Raw genomic sequence first — 22287 nt, 5'->3', positions numbered from 1 at the left:
AACATTAAACACAGTCACACCCATATCTTGACTAACATATAGGTTTAAGGAAATAGGTATCTGAATCTCTCCTAAACGATACACAATCTCTAGCTTTTCAAAACTATTCCAACAAGTCTGAACTCTATCAGTTTAAGAAATCTCTGGAAAACTATCTGCTAAAAGTTGAGTGACCTGTTAGATATTTGGGATAAGTAGCCAAAAGATGAATAAAAATGTCTATCATGTATTGAGCATTCACTTGGTTCATGATATATGGTGGGTTTGGTAGGTGATTATTGTTCACTCTCTTAAATCCCCTTCAAGTTTGGATCTAACTGGGAAAGTATCAGAAGGCTTAATAGAGATAAATCTAGTAAGGAAATTTTGACCAAATAAGACTCCTGCATAACTCTTAAGATTATTGCCTTAGTCACAGATAGGACATGGCAGTCACATATCTGCATTTTCTTGACAAGACAGTGAAGACAGAGGGGTCAAATGATGTACCACTATCATCCATGGAGGAGGTGACAGGGTAGGATAGGTTAAGATGGTTATTGTCCTTAGAAAGAAAATGAGCTTTAGCATTAGATAGAATTGCTGTCAATCTCTCCCACTGCTGACTCGGTTTTCTTTGTCTAATAAGATGGAGATAAAATTCCTACCTTGGGTTCAGTTAACAAAATACTTTCTTGAGTCAGGACCCATGCTTTTCATGACGTACTATACTGCTTCTCTCAAGACTGTGACAGCATTCCGAGCTGGGCATGGAGGATCACACCTGTAATCCCCACAGTTTGGGATGCTGAGGCAGGAGGGTTACAAGTTCAGGGAAAATTAGCCAGGTGCTCAGTGGTAAAATGCTACTGGGTTCAGTCCCTGGTATTAAAAAAATATATATATATATATATATATATATATATATATATATATATATATATTCCACAGGTAGGACAGGGGAAGAGTGCGAGCCAGAAAGTTAGAAAGTGGGAGCCATGGGAGTAGACGGAATTACTCAGGAAGGGAATGGAGAACAGAAAGGAAAGGCTAGGTACAACAGACTAGATAAGTTAGAAAAGAGACTTGTTTTAGCTCAAGGTAATGGAGGAGCAAGGACCAGTAGCCACTCTGGTGATGGCCTTCTTGCTAGCAGTATTGAGGTGACCAAGAGCATTGCATGGCAAGAGAAAGGGAGTGTGTGTGTGTGTGTGTGTGTGTGTGTGTGTGTGTGTGTGTGGTCTCTCTCCCTCTTCTTATAAAACCACAAGGATTCAATCATGGGAGGAAGAACTCCACCCAGAGGACCTTTCAATTCCAATCACTTTTCAAAGGGCCCACTGCCTAAACACAATTGGATCATGTCTCCAGCCTTATCATACCTCAAAATGGGAACTGAATTTCAACACATGAAGCCTTGGGGGACACACTCAAACCACATCCAAACTTTATTAATAATACTTTAATACAACTATTTTCCCACTCTACCCATCACCTGGACCGTAGTTCCCCTTTCCTTTAGCTTAGATGTAAACAACTTGCTTCTGCTTTGCGATTAATTGGGGGCAATGCCGGCGAGACAGAGCAAAGTGTAAGATGGTTATTTCCTTAGAAAGAAATTGAGCTTTGGCATTAGACAGAATCGCTGTCAATCTTTCCCACTGCTGACTCGGTTTTCTTTGTCTAATACGAAGGAGATAAAATTCCTACCTTGGGTTCAGTTAACAAAATACCTAGTTGGCTCCGTGTCACACACTGTTCTAAGCCTGTTCAAAATATTAAATAATTTAACCCTCCCATTCATCTTGCCTTTGAGAATCTGTCTTCATTTTCTAATGAAAGAAATGGTCCACGGAGGAGTTAAGTGACTTGGCAGGGTCACCCAGCTGTGGAGCAGAGGAGTGTGATCTATCCATCCTGCAGAAGACGAACCCACCCCGGGACCTGGCATGCGATGAGGACTCTGTACCCTGCGGCTGCGGCGGCCGTACACGCAGCATTTGAGTGGCATCTGGTCTTCCAGGAACCTCGGTTTCTCCAAGTGGCGTGGGGCTGTGAGGGCACCCCTGGGGCTAGCCCCGGGACCCCACCCAGGAATCCTGCGGTGGTCAGCAGGGCTTTCCGCTCCTCTTCTCCGCCTCCGGGGGGCGCTGTGGTCCTGGCCGGCCGCGAGCTCGCTGCTAGCGGTCCCCGCGGCCAGGCTCGCTGCCTGCAAGATGTCCGTGCGCCGGGGCGAGCGGTCCGCGCGGCTCGGGACCCGCCTCTCCTGGCTGCTGTGCTGCAGCGCCCTGCTGTCCCCAGCCGCCGGGTACGTGATCGTGAGCTCCGTGTCCTGGGCTGTCACCAACGAGGTGGATGAAGAGCTGGACAGCGCCTCCACCGAGGAAGCGCTGCCCGCGCTGCTGGAGGACTCGAGCAGCATCTGGCAGCAGAGCTTCCCCGCCTCGGCTCACAAGGAGGACGCGCACTTGCGGCCCCGGACCGGGGCTGCCCGCGCCAGGCCACCCCCGGCGCCCCCGGGCATGTTCTCCTACCGGCGGGAAAGCGGCCCGGCTGCCGGTGCGCCCCCTGACCCGAGACTGCGCGCTGGCACCGCCCGCTCCCTGGCCCACGCCAGCGCCTGGGGCTGTCTGGCCACCGTGTCCGCCCACGAGAAGGTAAGCCACCCCGGCTGGGCCCCCCATGCGGTGGCCTGGCGAGTAGGCGGCGCGCCCAGGGGCCGGGGAGATGCTAGAGACCCCTCGGGTGCTCAGATCTGGGTTTAACAGACGTGCCCAGTGGGCTGCACTGGGCTGTAGACGCCTTGCAGATAACGGAACCAGACGGTGCCTGGGTGGGTTAGACTGGCAAAGTGTGGGAGCGGGTGTGGGGGAGCCACGGAAAACCAGGCTTCGTGCCAGATGGTTGGGGACTAAGTCCCTGTCTAGAGATGGTCAAAGAAAAATAAACGGGCGTCTGACTCGAGAGAGACGGACAAAAGGAGTCCGAACCTTGGAACAGCGGAGTTGGCAGGAACAGCCCCTGCGGCTCACGGAGCAGAGAGTCTTCCCCATCATCTACTGACATGGAACCGAGTGGGGATGGGGAGAAAAACCATACCGCTGCTTTGATGGAAATTCAGATTTACAAAAGTGAAACTTGATGATTTTTTTCTGGAAAGAAGACTTACGCAGATGTGTAAATGCTGGAATGAGCTGTCATAGGCTGTATTTTCTATGGTTCAGTCCAAACATGTTTGATTCACCTGTTAGATAAGATTGTCCCTGGAGTGCCATGGAATAAGAAATAAGAATGTAACTTCCATAAGTATACAGCCTCAGAAAGGCTTTCGAGCCCTTCAGGTGGATGTCAATGTTTTATTGCAGGGCAATATTTTGAACTCTATTTACTTCATGCAAAAAATAATTAACATCTTTAAGATGCAATGGGCATCGCCTAGGAATCTTGACCCAGCTCTGGGTCTCTATGGCTTCCATCTGGCCAAGTCACTGGCTTCTCCATTTTGCTTTCCTCATCTATAAAATTAAGACGTTGACTAGGCAGTTTTGAAGGTCCTTTTTGCTTAAAAAGAAAATCTAAATGACATCTATACGACAATGATCTGAACCCCTTTTGTGTCAGATACTGAGCCGGTTGGATATGCCCAGCATACAAATGAGTTTTCATGGTTATAGCTTCACTCCTAAAACACAGCTTAAGAAAATACAAAGTTTAAATATAAAACTAATCTTTGTTTAAAACAAATCTTTTCGAATGAAAGTCTAGTGCCAATGTATTAAAGATATTTTTACTTCCAACCAAATATCTATCTTAGCCTTTTCCAATACTGACATTTAACCCAAACTTAATAAATTCAGAAAACGTTTGCATGCATGTAAAACATGACGCTGGGCAATTTATGACATGCTGAAGACGCCATCTGTAAATGATATTATCGTACCATTTTGGAGGGGTCCTTAACATTTTATATGCTTAAACCATTACAATTCTTCCTTCTACAATTTTACACCCCATTGCAAACTTCAAAGACAAAGATAGTCCTAGAATTCTGAGCCAAGGAACAAAGAGGTGTCCTTTAAGGAATAAAGTAAGATTGAGATGCTACACCAGTAGGGTTTGGGAAAACCTAAGACTTAAATATTTTTGTCTATATCTGAGTCACAAAAACATGATACACTACCCTTCACCCACCCTATGATCACGAACAAAAACTGGTATATCATATTACTGTGACTTCCTTTATGCTAAAATGGTTGCATCATTTTCCCCATAACTTGCCAAGTTATATAATGAAATGTTACTGATTACAATAAAAAAGCAATCAGTGAATGAGAAAACTGTATAGCCCCCGAAAGAAACAATAATAGAATGTTCCTGGTGTTCAAACAGCAAGCAAGATATTAAAGTGAAGAATTAAATTCTATTCCCAAAGTTGCCAAAAATTTGGGGGAGGCAGTGAAGGCAGTTAAGAGGAAGTTTGAAGAAAGGCTCAGCACCACTCACACCCCCAGAAATTTCACTGCCCTCCCCCAAAGAACATTACATTCAATAAAGTGACTCTGTTTGCTATTCATAGGCAGCTTCAAGAATAATTCTTTAGCTTTCAAACAGAATGTCACAGCTAAGCATCACTTACAGAGAAATCCTGAAGCCAGCACGAGGTGATGTGGATAGATTGGTACCACCTGGCCCTAATTTACTCCTTGTCAAACTCACTGTGACATCATGGTCCCCCCCCCACCCCGCACGCGCGCGCGCGCGCACACACACACACACACACACACACACACACACACACAGTTCTTGGTGCTGTATTTCCTAGACAGGCTCACACCTCACATCAATCCACAATTCTGCCATTGAAAAAGACTCTTTTGATTTTTAAAATATTTATATTTTAGTTGTAGTTGGACACAATAACTTTATTTTATTTATTTATTTTTTATGGGATGTTTGTTAGATCCCAGGACTGCCGTTTGGGAACTGCCTGCCCATCAGTGACGGTCCCTTCAACAACAGTACTGGAATTCCTTTCTTCTACATGACAGCCAAGGACCCTGTGGTGGCAGATCTGATGAAGAACCCCATGGCCTCGCTGATGCTGCCTGAGTCGGAAGGAGAGTTTTGCAGGTAGACAAGGGTACCACTTCACTGGCACCTTAGGGGACATTTTTGGCAGAGAGTTGGAGGGTGGGTCACACAGCTGTAACGGAACCTTGAAAAGTAGATCCATGTCTTTATCCTTGGAATCAGCTGAATTAGAAGTCCACCCTGACCAAGCAGTGTGATTTAGAGCAAGTTACTTCACAGTTGTGAGCTCAGTTTCCTCATCTGTGAAACGGGAACACAGATGAACCTTGTTTTACATTGGGTCTGCATCTCAATAAATCCATCCTAAGTTGATAATATCATAAGCACTGAATACACCTCACCTACCTAACATCAAAACAGCCTCGCCTGCCTTCAGGGTTCTTGGAACACTCACATTAGCCTGTGGCCAGGCAAAATCATGGAATGCAAAGCTTTTTTTTATAATAAATGTTGATAGCTCACGTGATTTATTGAATACTTGTACTCAAAAGGAAAAAAAGTGAATGGTTATCTTTTATCAAGAGCCCAGGAAAAGGCTAAAATGTAAAATTTAAAGTACAGTTTTTCCTGAATGTGTATCACTTTTAAACCATTATACAGACTTAAAAACAATAAGCTGAACCATCTAACTTGGAGATGTTTGTAATAATTTCTACTCCACAGGGTTACGGCAAGTGTTGGACATGAGTGCACAGCACCTGGTTCAATGGCAGCTGGATAAATGGCCATTCTTTGTACTATGGAAAGGGTGGAGTGGGTTGGGATTCAGTAATGGAAGAGTCCGTTGTTTGCCTCCCTGGCACAGGCAGCATAAGCTTATTTATTGCTTTTGCAATTCATTTATATCCCATTACCCCTTGTGAGATGTATCAATACAGATTCGGCACCCTTTAATCCATTTGCTCAAGAACTCTACAAAATAAAAGTCTTCTAAAGACATCTAAGCAAAAATGGGACATACATCCAGGCTCCGACATCTGAACTCAAAATGCAGCACTCAAAATCCTATCTTGCTGGGAAGATGTCTGCACCAAGCTCACCTCGGGACTGTATGGGAGAGATCCCTCCCTCCCACTCTAAGGATAGCAAATGCTACAGGTTTGCACGGAGTGAGGGACACCTTTAACCTCCAGAACTTTAGTCATTTCACCTTTAAAATGTAGTGCTGATTTAGAAAATTAAGAGTCTTCATCCCACCTCTGAAATTCTATTATCCTTTATGCACAGCATGAAAAACATACTAACCAAACAACTTATTGGTTCTTATGGAAGCTAATCAAAGCCACAACAGTATAAAGTGCAGCCTGCGTAAGACCCTGCCCTCCTAACTCCCACCCTAGTTGTTTACCCTTGGCAATGAGAGACTCCAGTGGCAACACTTCAATTGACCCAGATCCCCTCCAAGTGATGGCAAGAAGCCAGAAAAAGAAATGTCTCCTTTTTCATGGAGTGCTCTCCCAGCTCTTGACCAGTCACACTTGCTGTGACCAGAAGTCTATTTCCAGGATTTCTTTCTAAACTTACAGGCTTTCCTAATTCAGGCATCCCCAAAGCCATCAAGCCAGGGCGTGTTGATCCCAGAACCCAGAGCAGGTGTGCCACGGACTGTAGATCTGTGAACTTAGCTGTAGCAGTCCTCCAGCTGGGGGAAGGATTTGTCTTCTGGCAGGCCTAGGCAAACATCAGCAGGAGCTGAAATCTGGAGAAGTGACAAATTTAGCTGAGGGGGATAGGTCATAGAGTAACTTCCTGCAGCCTCCTGAAATACTGGGCATGCTGGCCTGCACAGTCCAGGATCATGCATGCAGATGTCGTATGTAGAATATGCAAACCTCTGTGCAGCGCACTGGGTAAAAGATGAGGGATCTCAGGACCAGACGTGACCACGCCACAGCCAAGGGCCCACCTGCAACTCTGGCCTGGGAGAGAAAGGTTGAAGCACACCAGTGGTACCTCTGTTTTTAGCAAAACTCTGTTTCTCAGAACTGCTAGCCCCTGGCACTTTTTAAGCTTCTGAAGTATTGAAACATGATGTAAATATTTACAACATGAGTTTTGCCTTAGTAAGCATTATACTTCAAAGCTAAAGTTATCGAGCAATCCCAGGGAAGACAACTTCCCATGAACGGCGTAAGCATAGATGGGAGGTTCACATTCCAAGTTCAACATTGCAGTTTAGGTTTCACTTAAAACCCACAATCTGAATAATGTTGAACCCAGGGGTTTAAGTCCGAACCAGGCTGCCGGCACTGAAAGACAGACCTAGAAGTCAGTCCCAAATAAATAAGCTAAGCGCGGAGCTTCTGGGGCCACCAGAGCATAGTGTGACCTCTGGCAGTAGCATCTGTAGCAAAGTGATACCCAGACAAGCTTTTAGGTAGTGTCAAAGGATGCACTAGCAGGAATCCAGCAAGCAGACCCTCCTACCTGATCCTAAGTCCTGATCCTAAGTTAGTAGCAGTAGGACCAGGTCCATGGTCAAGTACTTCACGGCATTTCCTATGTAGTGGGAGGAATTGGGAAAACATCCATCTCACGATGATGATGTCGGGATAAGGCCACCTGAGTCTTCACCTTCGGAAGGCAGCTGATAGTCAGAAAAATGTAAATTGCCTTCGTTCCATGAAGAGGGATGCTGATGAACTGGAAACTTGCAACGTCTCTTTGTCGTCACGGTTCACACGTTCCGTGTGCTCGAATTTCTCTGCTGGTTTGTGCACAGACTGTGCTGCTCTGGATATCCCCACCCTGAGTGGAAGGCAGTGCTAGGACTAGACCTTTCAGCAGGCTTCAGCCCAGGACTCCTGTGGGCCTAGAGGGCCTTGTTGGGGCTGGCTGAGGAACCCTCAGAAGTTAAACCATAAATCAAGTTCGGACAGAGAGGAAGCAGCATGGCCACTGTCCTCTGAGGAAGGATAGCAGGACCTTCCTAGCCATTTCTTGTGGACCTTGGGCATCTCCAGGAATGAAGGATTTTCAGCTGCAAGTCTGCCTCTCTCTTCATCAGGATTATCTTTGGTTCCTGCAGGGTCTGGTGGCCTCCAATAGACAAAAAAAAAAAAAAAAAAATCCAGGCGAAGGAGGCTTCTAAAAAATGGGGCTGAGCACAGTTCAGGCCTAAAGATGGGAGGGATGCAGGTCTGCAACTACTGCAAGGGAAGGCTGAACTGGCCCTCTGTACTTTCAGAACTCCATTTGGCAAATAAGACAATTATAGTTGTGATGTATGTGTGTGTTTAATAAGCAATGGATGGATGGATGGATAGGATAGATAGATAGATAGATACTTAGTTCATTTTCTGTTGCTCTAATAAAACCCCTGAGGCTGAGTGCCTTATTAATAAAAGGAGTTTATTTAGATCACAGTTCAGAAGTTCAAGTGCATAACACTGACATGTATTTGGCTCTGGTGAGGGCCTTCTGGCTACATCAGAACACAGTGGATGATTTCATGGTGGAAGCACATGCGAGAGGGAGAGATCACATGGTGCATGGTGAGACCAAGGAAGAGGGATTCAGAAGCTAGGCTTGCTCTTTTCGTAACAACTCACTCCCATGAGAAGTAACCCACTCTGCAAATATGTGGTGCCTCCATGACCTAATTACCTTGCAGTAGGCCCCACCCTTTAAAAGTTCCACCATCTCAACACTGTCACACTGGAAATCAAGCATGCGAACCTTTGGGGGGGGGGTGGAACACACGCCAACCATATGCAAAGTGTGACAGACAGACAGACAGACCCTTTCCCATATTCAACTATTCTCTCTCCTGAGAACATGTACCACAATTTTCCCCAGTTGGTTTCCCAGTTGACAATTACCTTGAATTAATTCTCAAACCAGCAGCCAGGATAATCATTTAAAACCCCAATAAGATCCTGGCTAAAACCCTTGAGGAGGAAAATGAACAGAATCCTCTGCATGACAGAGCCCCTGCCTGACCAGGTATTCGCTGCCTCTCAGAATCTAGATCAGGGTCTGCCCTGTTGCTGATTGACTTAATATTTTATTTATAGCTAGTTTTGCAAATTAAAAGTATAACCTGAAAGCTCGCTGTGGTCAAGACTGACACATGGGCTTTGGCACAGAGCTAAGAAATGTCTTCCACTTGCTGGCCCCTGTACGCCTGTTGACGCAGCATGCTGAAACTCGAGTTTGAGATGAAACTCAGTCTCTGCTTCAGCGGCAGCTCTGAGGGTCACAGCCACAAAGCCCAGTTCTCCTCCACTACCACTGAGTGGTGTGTGGCTGGGTCTCGTCTCGCGAATCCAAAGGATAAAATTCATGGGGCAGCAGGAAGGCCAGAGTGAAAGAAGTAGGATTTATTCAAGTGTGAAGAATAGAAACAGGACTCTTGCAGGGACGAGAGGGGACTCCCATGGGATTTGCTCCCTGAATGCGCTAGTTTTGAGGTTTATATAGCACTTGGGCCAGTGCTAATCAGGGTTTGGAAAAGCGCTAACACTACTGGTTAACCTTTGAGCCTGAACTTCCAATCTGGTGGGCCCCACTACTGTTTTCTTGCTGCTCGTGGGGAAGTAGGAGGTTGAGGTTGGCGGGTCATGGATCCTGGGGGTTCAGGGCTATAGCACTGTGTGGGGCAGGTGCTGCACTGATTGGGCAGTGCCACCATGGATGACATATCGGAGTGCCCTGGCTTGCCTCATCCCTACTTGCCCCACCTCAGGCCCGTGCTGGCATGGCAGGCTCTGTGCACTCCACTCCACCTTGGCCACCGCCCTGCAGCTTTGAGACAAGGGCTTGGCTACAATTCTACCCCCCCCCCCAAATTTTTTTTCTTTCCGGTCCAGTAACTGGCCTGCCTAGTAAAGATAAAATTATGTCCAAATTGAAATGAGTGAAGGAGACTGAGTTTCCAGCACTCCATGAATCTCAGGAAATGTATTGAGGCAAAAAATGTACGCCACATGGAATTCCCTCTACTGAAGCTAGGAGAAGTTAGCATCTTGAGAATAAGGAGAGGACGAATGCCTCTTTTCATGTGACAGATGTATAGGGACCTGAAAGTTTTTAAATGAATCTATAAAATGCAACCTGGTACACACCACCCCGTATAGTTAAGGATTTTTTTTGCAAGACTTTTCATCACCCTGATCCAGTGGTCCCTGGACTCTCTCTAAAATGTTACAGTAAAGTGACTAGATTCAGTTGGGTGACATCATCTTGATTCCAGGGCATAATGAATTGGGAGCTTTCAGTACTGGAAATGTACTAGCCTGGTGTTTCTATGAAACCAAGTGGCCAAGAAGGGTTGCTGGGGTAGAAGGAAATAGATTATCTATTCAGCACTTCAGTTGGTGTACAGGAAGCGGGGAGAGGAGGAGGTCTGAAGGCCCTCTGGCTCCATGGCTGATTGGATCAAGACTGTTAATGACAGATACATGAGAATAACTATGTCGGTGACTCTGTATACAGCAAACTCTATCTACCAGGTTCCTCATCTGCAGACTCAACCAGCTAGAGAACAAAAATATTCAGGAAAAACATGGCCTCCAGACTGAACACGTACTTACTTTGCTTGTTGTTATCCCCTAAACAAGATAGTACAACAATTAATTTACACAGCATTTACACTGTGTTTGGTATTATAAGTAATCTAAAATGAATTAAAGTATGTGGGAGTGGGCATGTAGGTTATGTGCAATTACTGTACCATTTTGTAGAAGAGACTTGAGCATCTGCAGATTTTGGTCTCTGAGGGGCATCCTAGAACCACTCCCCCCGCCCATGGATACTGAGGGGCAGCTGTATGTATATTCTACATAGATCGCTTCATAGAATACTATAAAGTACAATCTCCCACAAATTGAGAATAGAAAAGTGACTTTCAATGGCTTAGAGGGCCAGAATGAGAGGGACATGTCTGTGGCCTGCAAAATCTTGTCCCTCCCCAACACAAAGACCAGAACCTCTTACAGGATGAGGGTTTGCAGCCTGAAGGAGCCGCAGGGTGATTTTGACATTGCTTCAGGATTATGAGGCCATTAAGTGGGTCTTATCTGCATTTCCTGTGTTTCCACTAAAGACCTGCTAAGAACTATAATTTAGCCCCCAGGAAGGCTCATGTTCTTTGCAAAATGAAGTCAAAATTAGAGTCTGACAGAAAGACAAATATTGTATGTTTCACTTATATACAGAAGCTACAGAAGCAGAACTCATTGAAGCAGAGAGTAGTACCCTGGTTCCCAGGGATTGGAGGAGAGAGGACAGGACCGGGGAGATGGTGGTCAATGGGTCTAAACTTTCAGTTACAAGATGAACAAGTCTTGGGGATCTAATGTGCCGCATCGTTCGTAATGAACATTTTCACGGTGTATGCACGCATCAAATCAAACATGGTACACCTTGAATACATTCGCTCTTTATCTGACAATTAAATACTTTAAAATTTAAAAATATGACAAGATGGAAGACATAGTGAGGGAGGTGGCTTTCCCACTTGGCAGACGTCACACCCCTCCAAACCTCAACCTGCAAACATGTCTTGCCTGATAATTGCTAGTTTATCCAGTCTGTTTTCATCAATTATTCTGTTTACTCCCAGGTGCTACAATTTCTTCATTTAATTAATTAGATGAATTAGGGATGGGAATCTATCTGCTAGCTGAGGTTAAGACGGCAAACTGAGAATGATTTCAGTTCAGAGCTGGGGGTGTGGTTCAGTGGTAAAGCATTTGCCGAGCACATCTGAGGCCCTGGGTTTGATCTCCAGCACCATAAATAAAAGAGAAAAAAAAATTCATCTTAAAAATTTCTATGTCAGTTAGCAACACACATAAGCATGGCCTCTGCACTAAGTGAATTTGTGCTAAGACCAGAGGCATGGTTTAATGAACATTTAATAAATATTCATTGACAAAGAAAGGACCCCCAAATCATTTTTCCATTGTAACATCTTCCCTTATGGAACAGGCAAATTTATACACCGTAGGTTTTAGGTTGGCTCCTCAGGGAGACAAGGAGACAAGACCTCAGGACTCGGGAGGACACTTTTGTTGAATTATATTCTGCTTGTTGATGTTGGGTCAATTTTCATTTTGAAGATCAAGATATAAATGAAACCCCAAGAGATTGACCAGAGGTGTTTCCTGAAATGGAAATATCTCAGTGGCTATTCTGGACAAAGGCTAGGTTCCTAGGTAGACTTGATTTGGTTTTCGAGACAGGCGGGTCCAGAAGCACTTTTCCCCTCTTCCCATGAAGGCTTTTAATGAAAAATTTCTGTGGATGCTGCCATGGCTCATCACCCCTCTTTACCCCCCCAGGTTGAAGACATCTCTGCTTTAACAGTGAGCAGCATCTTTTCTCAGAGCTCTTTAATCGACCACGCCCAAGTATGGTTTGTCGAGAGAGAAGATGCCAAGTTCTGGGTTACAGAGGAATCTAGTTTCTGAGGAGGTGCCAGGCTATGAATGGATTGAAACCAAGGGCGACATGAGACATAGCCTGGACGCTGTTTAGAAATCAGATTCCTTGGAGTGACATACTGGGAGGGGTGCAGATGGCAGAGAGTCAATTCCGCCCTAGAGCCATTGGGACAGTTTGCTTGCATGTAGATATAATGCCTGCATTTTCTCATAAGCAGCTCCTGAATATTGGAGGCACATCTGCAGGAAGAGGACTCCTTAGTGGAACAGGATAATTAAGGGGGAGGGTGTAGGTAAAGGGTTGGTTTGTCTTATACAAAAGAGATTCTGGAAATGACAATGACCTGTAGCCACTTCTCTCTGTCCCTCCCCTCCTTGCCTCTATCTTTTAATTTTAAATAACAGATGAATAAAATTTGGAATAAACATGCAGTACAATAGATGGAAAGCTCAGCTCAACCTAATTCTGAAGGCAGGCTCTGGGATTTGTCCCCTAGATCAGGTTTTGGAAGGCACTCTGCTCATTGAGTCACTCTCTGGATGTGCACCGTCAAGTCATGTACAGAGCAGGCACGTATTTGCAGTAGCTTGACTGCTGATAGCCAAGATGAATCTCCGTCTGGAGTCTGGTTCACCTGAGTCGCGCTGTGAATCTCAAATCACGGGGCCTGGCCCTAATCTGATACTGAAGCTGAATCCAATTTCTCTTCACAGATTCTTGTTCATTCCCCTTGGAGGCAATAGATAAATCTTCTAAATAAATTGCCCTCTCTTCAGATTTGCCTTACCTCTTCTCCTCCTGTGTCCAGACATTCCTGTATTCCTGGAGCTAGCATCAACCTGAGAAACCTTTAAAAGAGCTGTCTAGGAAGAGTCTGCAAGGAGAAAGCTAGAGAAGCAGGTATCCCAGTATTTTCTCTGCGCTCAGCTCGATGGGATCCTATCTCATAGCCACTTCTCTATCACAATTTTATGGCAGTCCCATGAAGTTTTGTCCATAGGGTTCCAATCTAGTTGATGAGTTTGCTAATAATTCTCATGTCTCTGTCCTGACACTGGCCTACCCCCATCTTCTAACCGCCTCTCCCCATCCAGTTCACAAATGATTGACTCACCTGTTAGACATGACTCCATTGTAAGCAGAAATGACATAAATACATGAGGAGAATGCAACTTCCATAAATATATGCCCTCCTGAAAGCTTTTTAGTACTGTGAAGAGAGATGCATGTGCCGGACTTATACCTGTGATTACTCGGGAGGCTGAGGCAGGAGGATCACGAGTTCAAAGCCAGCCTCAGCAAAAGCAAGGCACTAAGCCACTCAGTGAGACCCTGTCTTTAAATAAAATACAAAATAGGGCTGGGGATGTGGCCCAGTGGCTGAGTGCTCCTGAGTTCAATTCCTGGGATGCCTCCCCCCACCAAAAAAAGATTGCTCCTGGCAATCATTAATCTACTTCTGTCTCTATGGATTTGACTATCCTGGATATTTCAAATAAATGGAATTGTACAATATGTAGCATTTTGTGACTGCCTTGTTCATTCACATTGTTTGCAAGTTTCACCATGTTGTAGTATTATCATTCCTTTTGATAGACAAATAATATTCCATTGTATGCATATATCTCATTTTATTTATCTATTTATATTTATATGTTGATCAGTGGATGAGCACTTGTTCCATGGTTGACTGTCATGAATAATGTTTCTATGAGTATTCGTGTACAGGCTTTTGTTCAGACCTGTTTCACTTCCCATTGGTATATCCCTAGAAATGGCATTGCTGGGACCTATGGTGTTATGGTTTGGATCTTGGGATGTCCCCAGAGAGTTCATGTGTTAGGAAATGCAGCAATATTCAGAGGTGAAAAGACTGGATTATGAGAGCTGTAATGTCATCAGTGGATTAATCCATTTTCCGGATTAATAATTTGAACGGATTTCTGGGTAGTAACTGTAGGCAGGAAGGGCATGGATGGAGGAATTAGGTCCGGGGGGGGGGGCATGGCCTGGACTTCAGTGTGTTTAGAAGTCTCTATGCTGGAAGGGTCCTGACCATCCACTCCTGCCTTTCATTTTACAGAACAGGAGATTGAGGAGTTGGGAAATGCAAGACAGAAAAATGGATAGTACAGTATTACTTTCCATAACAGCCCCTGCTCTTAGCTGCAGGGTCTCTACAAACAGCTCTAACCAGCACCCAATCTTCCATTCCCTTGGGCGTCGGCTGTCCCTGTAGCTACCTCCTTTCCTTTCAAATGAATCAGATATTTGAATAGCAGGCAGTTTCTCTTTTATAGTTCATCGTTTGCTGAGCATCTCCAAACAAGATGAACAGTGTGATTTTGCAAAGGACAACTGAAGGTGCAATGCAGGGATGATGTCATTAGATAACGCATATACAGGGATGACTCCTGGATCCACTGTAATGTGAAATGAGGAAATAAGTGAAGCACACCCTGATGGTTTCTTGGGCCTAAGTGAGCCCCTCTATGGGGTGGTGGTGAGAAGGGTTTGCTACTGTTCGGACTCAAACAGCTGAAGCAGGGGAGCCAGGAGTGATCTGAGGAGCTCAGCCAGCCAGGGCTCAGCATGTCAACCACCTGCCTAGGACAGGTGCTGGCAGTGGTGGCAGAATGCAAGTGGGAGCTAGATGCTTGCTGGGAATGGTCTCAGGGAGGTACCCAACTGGAGGTCAGAACTGCAATGAGACCCTCGGGCAGCAGGGGACCTGGCAGGGCATCATGGGTCAGCTGATCCTGGGAATGTGGAGCCAGCATGGCCCCTGAAGAGATGCTGAAGCCCTGTAGCTGCAACCTGATTCCTATCCCTGGGCCTGGGAACAGGATTGAGGCCAGCCTGACCCCACTGGGGGTCATTCTGGAGTCATCTGTTGGACTGCAGTGTAAACTGAGCTTGGGGGCAACCCGAGACCAGAAGAGCTGTCTGATCTGCTCATAAATGCCTGTTTCTGGGTACCAGCAGTTTCTGAAGCTAGGAGGCTTGATATCTATGTGTTTTCAGGAATGGCCAGGAAGCTTTTGATGCACATTTAAATTTAAGAATGACTGCAGTAGATGAAAGAGCTTCTGATTTGCATTTGATTGGAATCCTAAATTCTCCAATTAATATCTGCCTTGCTTTGAACAATTCACATAAATTGTCTGATTCTTTATTTTCTTAACCCCAAAATGGGAATAATAGTACCTGTACGTTTGCTGTGGGAATGAAATGTTTCCATGTTTGCCAGCTTTCTAGCACAAGTTCAGTATACTGTTAAATGGTAGCTATTCTCCTTAATAGCTGTTTTCTCAATGCAGAATTGGGGATGGTAGGAAAAAAATGGGAATGAATATTGACAGTGCCCATTTACTCCAAGTCTCATAAGCATAATATGAAGTATATTGTGAATATGAAATATAAGATATTCATTGTACTTCCATGCCAGGGTTCCAAGCAACTGACAAATAACTCATGTGATATAAAATCTTGTGGGAGACGTTCTGTTGTTGGTCCTATTTCAACAATGAGGAAACTGAGGCAGAGCAGATCTAAGGAACTTGCACAGGAACCCACAGGCCGGATTCTAATGGGACACCTGCCTCTCTCTATAGCCACATACTGGAAGCACTTAGAATCCCCAACCACATTTCAGAAAGAACTGACTCAGAAACTGCAGAACCTACCCAAGCTGAGAAGTATATTTTAAGTGGGTTTAACTCGTTGGAATACAATTTCTATCCTGTGACTCGCACTGCAATTTAAGGCGAGACACGACTTTCTTTAAATATGTGCATACAGATGCACACAGGCGGCATATTCCAATAAATTTGTCACTTCAACAGATATCCACCGAGCATCTACTGGGCTATGTACTAAGCACTGTCACAATAAAGATGAAAGCAGACAGTATTCACACATGGAAATACTCGTTCAGTCTGGATGTGTTCACTTCTTTGTGGGACATTGATCTGGAGGTGGTGGAGACAGAAGCTCTCATGAACCCATCTGGAGTCTTCTCACTGTCCTCTTCTCCCTGTCCTATCCTGTCCACCCCTAAACATCACCCCTATGTGCCAGTGACTCCCAAACTTACATTCTCAGCCCAAACCTCTCATCTGAACTCCGGACACCAAGTCTGCTTCCTGGACACCTCAAACAGCCTCCTCAAACTCAGCCTCCTCCTCATCCCCCAGAAGGCTCCGCTGCCTAGGGCTCCTCACCCAGGTGGTCATTCAGAGCAGGGGCTCTGCCTCCCTCTTCATGGCCCACAACAGCCACAAGGTCACCTGGTCTTCCGGTCTCACCTCTCCTTGACCCCTGCTTATCTCCAGCCCCTGGCGCAAGCCGCCACTGTTGCTCACTGTCTTCTTTAAATCCTCCCCGCTGATCTACCTGGATCTCCACGGACCCCGTTACTACCCAACCCAATCTTCACCCTAAACCAGAGGGATAGTTTCAGCATGCTCATCTCATTATTCTACTGTCCTGCCTAAAATTCTCCAGTGCTTTCCTATTTAGGATGCACCTGGCACATGCTAGGAAAGGGCTGTATTACTGAGCTGTAAACCCCAACCCTGCCTTTTTAAAATTTTTTAAATTTTGATACAGGGTCTTACTAAGTTGTCCAGGCTGGCCTCCATCTTTGGATTCTTCTGCCTCAGCCTCCTGAGTAGCTGGGATCGCGGGGGTGTGCCACCATGCCAGACTGGGACACCATTTTGATATGACATCCTTCCCAACCATAATTGCCTGTATGTGGTCACTTCTTCCTCTTTAGGCCCACAAACCGTCTTTTCAACAGTCTGTTTCAGTGTAATTTATTTGTGAAAGACACAGACCCACCCAGCCTCTGAATTTTGCATCCCATTTAGGATGCAATGTAAAATGTTAGTTAATGTGTCCTTCTGAACATTTGCCCATTTTCAGGCCTTTTCTATGCCTGAAAAGTTTTCAGTTCAATGTTTTTATCCATGAATTCTTGGGATGAATTTGATGTATTGTTCGCCAGCCTTGGATATACGCATCTAAAGGAAGTTCTCTTATTCATGTCACTCTTGGGTCAAATCTTAAGATTCAACAGACACTGACTGGCCAGCCACACACAGTAGGACAGGATGGGGGACTAGAGTCCCTTCCTGGGCTAAATCCACTCGGAGGGGCAAGTCTTGCAAGATGCTTCCATTTATAACCTCTTCCTCTTGAGTTTTCATATTTCTTTCACTTTGATGTGCTTAAAATATATTAAAGTTCATCTTCATCCATTGAATAGCACATGCATTTTAGCCAGTATTTCACTTCTATATTTTAAAATATTTATATTATAAATAAGTGCAATCAGGACATACCAAAAGTACCAAAGAGAGCCACGGCATACGTTTAAATAAATCATCATGTTTTTATCTCCATCTGCAAGTACATTGAAACTCTCACACCCGGGTATCTGTGGTAGGCTGATTTAACAGCTCCCCCAAAGATGTTCATGTCCTGGTCCCCAGAATGCATGACTACTGTGCTTTCTAAGGCAGGTGTGATTAAGTCAGAGATTGTGAAGGGAAAGGTCATTCCGGCTAATCCAGGAGGCCAAAAATAATCAGAAGGATTCGCACAGAAAGAGAAAGAGAGAAAATTAAAGTGAGGAGTAGGATTTGGAAGGGTAGAAACAAGAGGGTGGTGTGATGACAGAGAGGGCCCTGAGCCTAGGACTGCAGGTGGCCTCTGGCCGCTGAAAAAGCAGAAGGAAGCAGCCCAGGATAAAGATGAACAGACGACACCCGCCTTCCAGAGAAGGGAAAAGATGGAGACATCCATGTCAATGTTTTTAATCCATCTGGACGTGGGTCTACTTAAAGGAACTTTAAATAGGGTGTTTCTGTTTCCTTGACTATTTATAATCTCTTTATAATTTTGGTTTTGTGAGGCTCACTTTGGGCTTCTGACCTCTACACCTATAAAAGAATAAACTTGTGCCTTTCTAAGCACAATGTTTGTGGTTATTTTTTACAGCAGCAACCGAAAAATAAATGCACCAGCCCTCAAGGCCCGCTTCAAATAGTCCATCCAACAAGTATTCACGCCCCACTCCATGTTCAAGGCTCTGTGTTAGCTGCTAGAGTTGTGGAGAGCCAGGGAGGTCCGGCCCCTCAGAGGGCTTGAACTCTAGCAGGAGAGGAGACCCCAGAAGGCTTACTACATAATTCAGGACTTATTCACTAGCTGCGATGACATGGATCCTGCTGGTTTTATAAGGACCTCACAGTGTACTAGTGTCCTTATAGAAGAAGCCAGAAAGAGACCCTGGCCTCTTCCACCCTGGAGGACACAGCCGGAAGGTGCCATCTGTGAGGCAGGAGCAGCCCCCTTGAGACCCTGCGAATGCCTTGAGAGTGAACGTCCCAGCCTCCAGACCTGTGGAAAGTCAGTATCCACTGTTTATAAGCCACTCAGGTTTTTTTGGTAGCTAAAACAAACTACTTGAGAGAGTTAACTTTTTTTAGTTGTAGTTGGACACAATCTCTTTATTTATTTTTATATGATGCTGAGGAATCCAACCAGGGTCTCACACTTGCTAGTCAAGCGCTCCACGGCTGAGCCATCACCCCCAGCCCGAGAGAGTTAACCTTTAAAGAGAAAAAAATTTATTTTGGCTCCTAGTTTTGTAGATTCTAGTCCATGGGCCTATTACTTGGGGCCTATGGCAAGGCCGCAGGGCAGGAGTGGAAGGGGAAGGAAAACCACTCACTCCAAGTGAAAGAGAGAATGAGGGAGGGGCATGGATCCCCTGATCCCTCCAAAGACACGCCCCCATGACTAAGGACCTCCCCCAGGCCCCCCCTCAAAGATCTCACCACCCTCCCAACAGTGTCACCCTAGACCAAGCCTTGAACACAAGGGCCTTTAAGGGACCTTCAAGATCAAAGCCATAGCAAGGTCCCTGAGTCATTTGACAGGAACCTGCATAGTCACATGCTCACGGACCAGACGAGCTAATAATATTGGGGTAGATTTATATTTGTATATTTCTCTTACACCTAATTTCACAAAGAATCTGAAACTGGGTGGACCAACAGTGGTTGAATGTCCAAAAGGGGTTTACTTAAAGGGTAGAGTTTATTCTGAACTTCAAATAGAGTGTTTCTGTTTCCTTGACTATTGAGAATTCCCTGAAAACTTCGAGGTACCAGGGATCTGGGAGAAGAGTTTGGGGTTGAGCTGATTTGGAGTCTGATAGAGTGGATTCTGTTTGGGAGAGAGAAACATTGTCAAGAGAAGCTGCCGTGGCTTGAATAGGGTTTGTCCCCCCTGAAACTCATGATGACATTGAATCCCCACTGTAAGATATTAAGAGGTGGGACCCTGAAGAGGTAGTTAGGGCTCTGTCCTTGAAAATGAATCCATTCATTCATGTGATCAATGGAGACATTGATTGATGGGTTATCTCAAGAATGGGTCTGCTCTAAAAACCAGGTTGACCAGGTCTCTCTTGCACTCCCTCTTATGTGGTACTCGGGGACCGCCAGCAAGCTTCTCATCATCAGATGTGGCCCCTCAACCTGGAACCACAGCCATAAGCCAAAATAACCTCTTTTCTTTATAAGTTATGCAGTTTTGTGGTGTCGTGTTATTAGCAACAATCCACAGATTAAGACAAAAGCCAAAGTCATAACCAGGAAAATGGTGCCAAGAAGGGAGGACAAAATTAGGGAAAAATTAACAAGACAGGATATGGCATGATATGGGTATGCCAGGCAATAAAATTATAATTGCATTAAAAAGGAACTGAAATAATAATGGACTTGCTCTTTAACTGCTTCCCTAGAAGGATGGAACAGAGGGCGTGGACTCCATATGCTGCCTCCACTTTGAATACCTGCTAGAGTATTGAGGTCCATGGTTCTGGATATCATGGTTTAGTAGAAATAGCTCAAACTAGCCTGGGTAAGAACAGCCCCAGGAACAGCATATGTGCTTTCTGCAGGTGTCTGAAAGACTAGCACAGCAGAGGGGAATGATATTTATCCTGGGATTACCTTGGAGGGCACCAGCAAAATTGGAAAACAGAAGCTACAGAGACCTCACCATTTTCTTCTCTGCTGCCACTCTGACTCAGCATTGTGTAGATGGCCCATCCTATACACCAACTTCCCGAGCCAAGTTCTCACCACCTACTCCCAGGGTGACACCCCAGATTTGCTAGCAAATGCACCAAATCCAGAATCTGCATTCTGAGAATTTTACCCTGAATCCTTCCTGTTTAAGTAACCCTTTCGCAACCTAATAGGACCAAATACCATTCCTTTGCATCCATCACAAGCTCACTGCCTGTTGGCACCTCCCGACTCCCCTTTCCCTTTTCCCAGATTAGATGCCATAGTTTACCTTTATTACCTCCCCCCCCCATATTCCCTCTGCCTCTCTCACCTTTGAAGTTCCTCCCTACCCTCATCCAACTGCATTACATCAAGTTTCCCCATCCTCTATTCCTGCACCCAGACAGCTCACCATTGCCAGGGCAAACCACACAGTTGATACTTCCCCTTCAATTCATAAACAGAATCTTCCCATGCGTTTCCTGCACTGCTAGAAAACCTCACTTCATTTCTGAATGAGGTTCCTTCCCTCCCTGTTAAATATAATAAAAAAATTTCTATACTTTAAAGAATCTAAGTCAAGTTGAGCAAATATTTTAATACCCTTTTCTCAGTACGCTTCTGCACGTTGGTATAGCTTCCTAAATTCTCCGAGAACATAATATTCTTTCCTCTAACATTTTTATTAAAATTTTCCAACATTTCTCTAAATAAACACATAAAGATAAAAAAACAGATCTTTAAATATACTAACCATTAACATATACAGTGCTTGGGAAGGTTGCATGTATATTTATTAGAACAATGTATCCCTTCTGAAGCTCTTACAAAATAGTAGATCATAAAAATGTATCAAAGAAATTATTATAGAAAGAGGAGGATTCCTTCTCTCAAAGGAGGTTACATATTTGGAAGGCAATCCTCTCTTTTAATTGGAAACCATTTGCATACAAACTCACTCTCTCAATGTGTCTTTTTGAATTTCTCAGGTCATTGATCCCCTGTTTTGCACATAAGCAGGGCATGGCTGATCATTCTCCCTGTTTAACAGCATTCTGGAACCCTGATGGATGAGGCTCACATCTGGGGCATGAAACCTACCGGGCACCCAGAACAGAACCTTTTACTATTTTGGTCCCCTGACTCCCCTAGACTAAATCATCACATATCGTATTACAGTCTTTTATAGGAAAAATTTAAAAGGTCAAAAGAAGTTCCTGGCTGGGTTCAAGCATGCCGCCCAGCACAGGCGACTTGCAGAGCTCGGGGTGAGCATCAGAGCTGCTCAAAGTAGCGAACACAGGCAGGAATCACGTTCCAGGACAGCTTCTGCCACTCTTGACCAGGGGTCTTTGAGCAGGGCAGACTCCCTCTGGCCTCTCTAGGTGGCCACCTATGAAGGAGCAGACGGGACTTTTCCGGTCCTACACTTGAGACCTAAATGCCCTTGGGTCACAAACTGTTCATCCAAGAAGAGCATGGGTGGGGTGACCTCAAGTTCAGGTGAAAAGAGAGACATGCCCCTGAAGAATGTCCGCTGACCTCAAGGAGAGACAGAATCCACACAGCTCAGGTTCTCACCTTCTCCAGCCCCACAAATCACCCGGGCCAGCAATACAAACCTGAAATCACTAAGCCGGCCCCAACTGTGGGAGGCAGGGAGCCGCCAGACCTCCCCAGGATTCCCTCTGGTGCCAAGGATACAGGCAGTGAGGGACCCTCCTGCTCCTTTGTCCTC

The 22287-nt window shown here is 45.2% G+C and overlaps 1 protein-coding gene across 1 annotated transcript in view; it reads left to right on the top strand.

Annotated features, from left to right (window-relative positions):
* Positions 1–2195: 2195 nt before the first annotated feature.
* The window catches only part of Creg2 (cellular repressor of E1A stimulated genes 2), a 33117-nt gene continuing 13025 nt past the window's right edge, over positions 2196–22287 (top strand). The window contains exons 1-2 of the mRNA XM_026408595.2: positions 2196–2636; positions 4940–5109. Coding sequence (XP_026264380.2) covers positions 2196–2636; positions 4940–5109 — 611 coding nt within the window. The remainder of the gene's footprint in view (positions 2637–4939; positions 5110–22287) is intronic.

The sequence above is a fragment of the Urocitellus parryii genome, chromosome 12, assembly GCF_045843805.1.
Source record: "Urocitellus parryii isolate mUroPar1 chromosome 12, mUroPar1.hap1, whole genome shotgun sequence".
NCBI classification, from domain to species: domain Eukaryota; kingdom Metazoa; phylum Chordata; class Mammalia; order Rodentia; family Sciuridae; genus Urocitellus; species Urocitellus parryii.
This window is presented reverse-complemented; position numbering and strand designations above follow the sequence as displayed.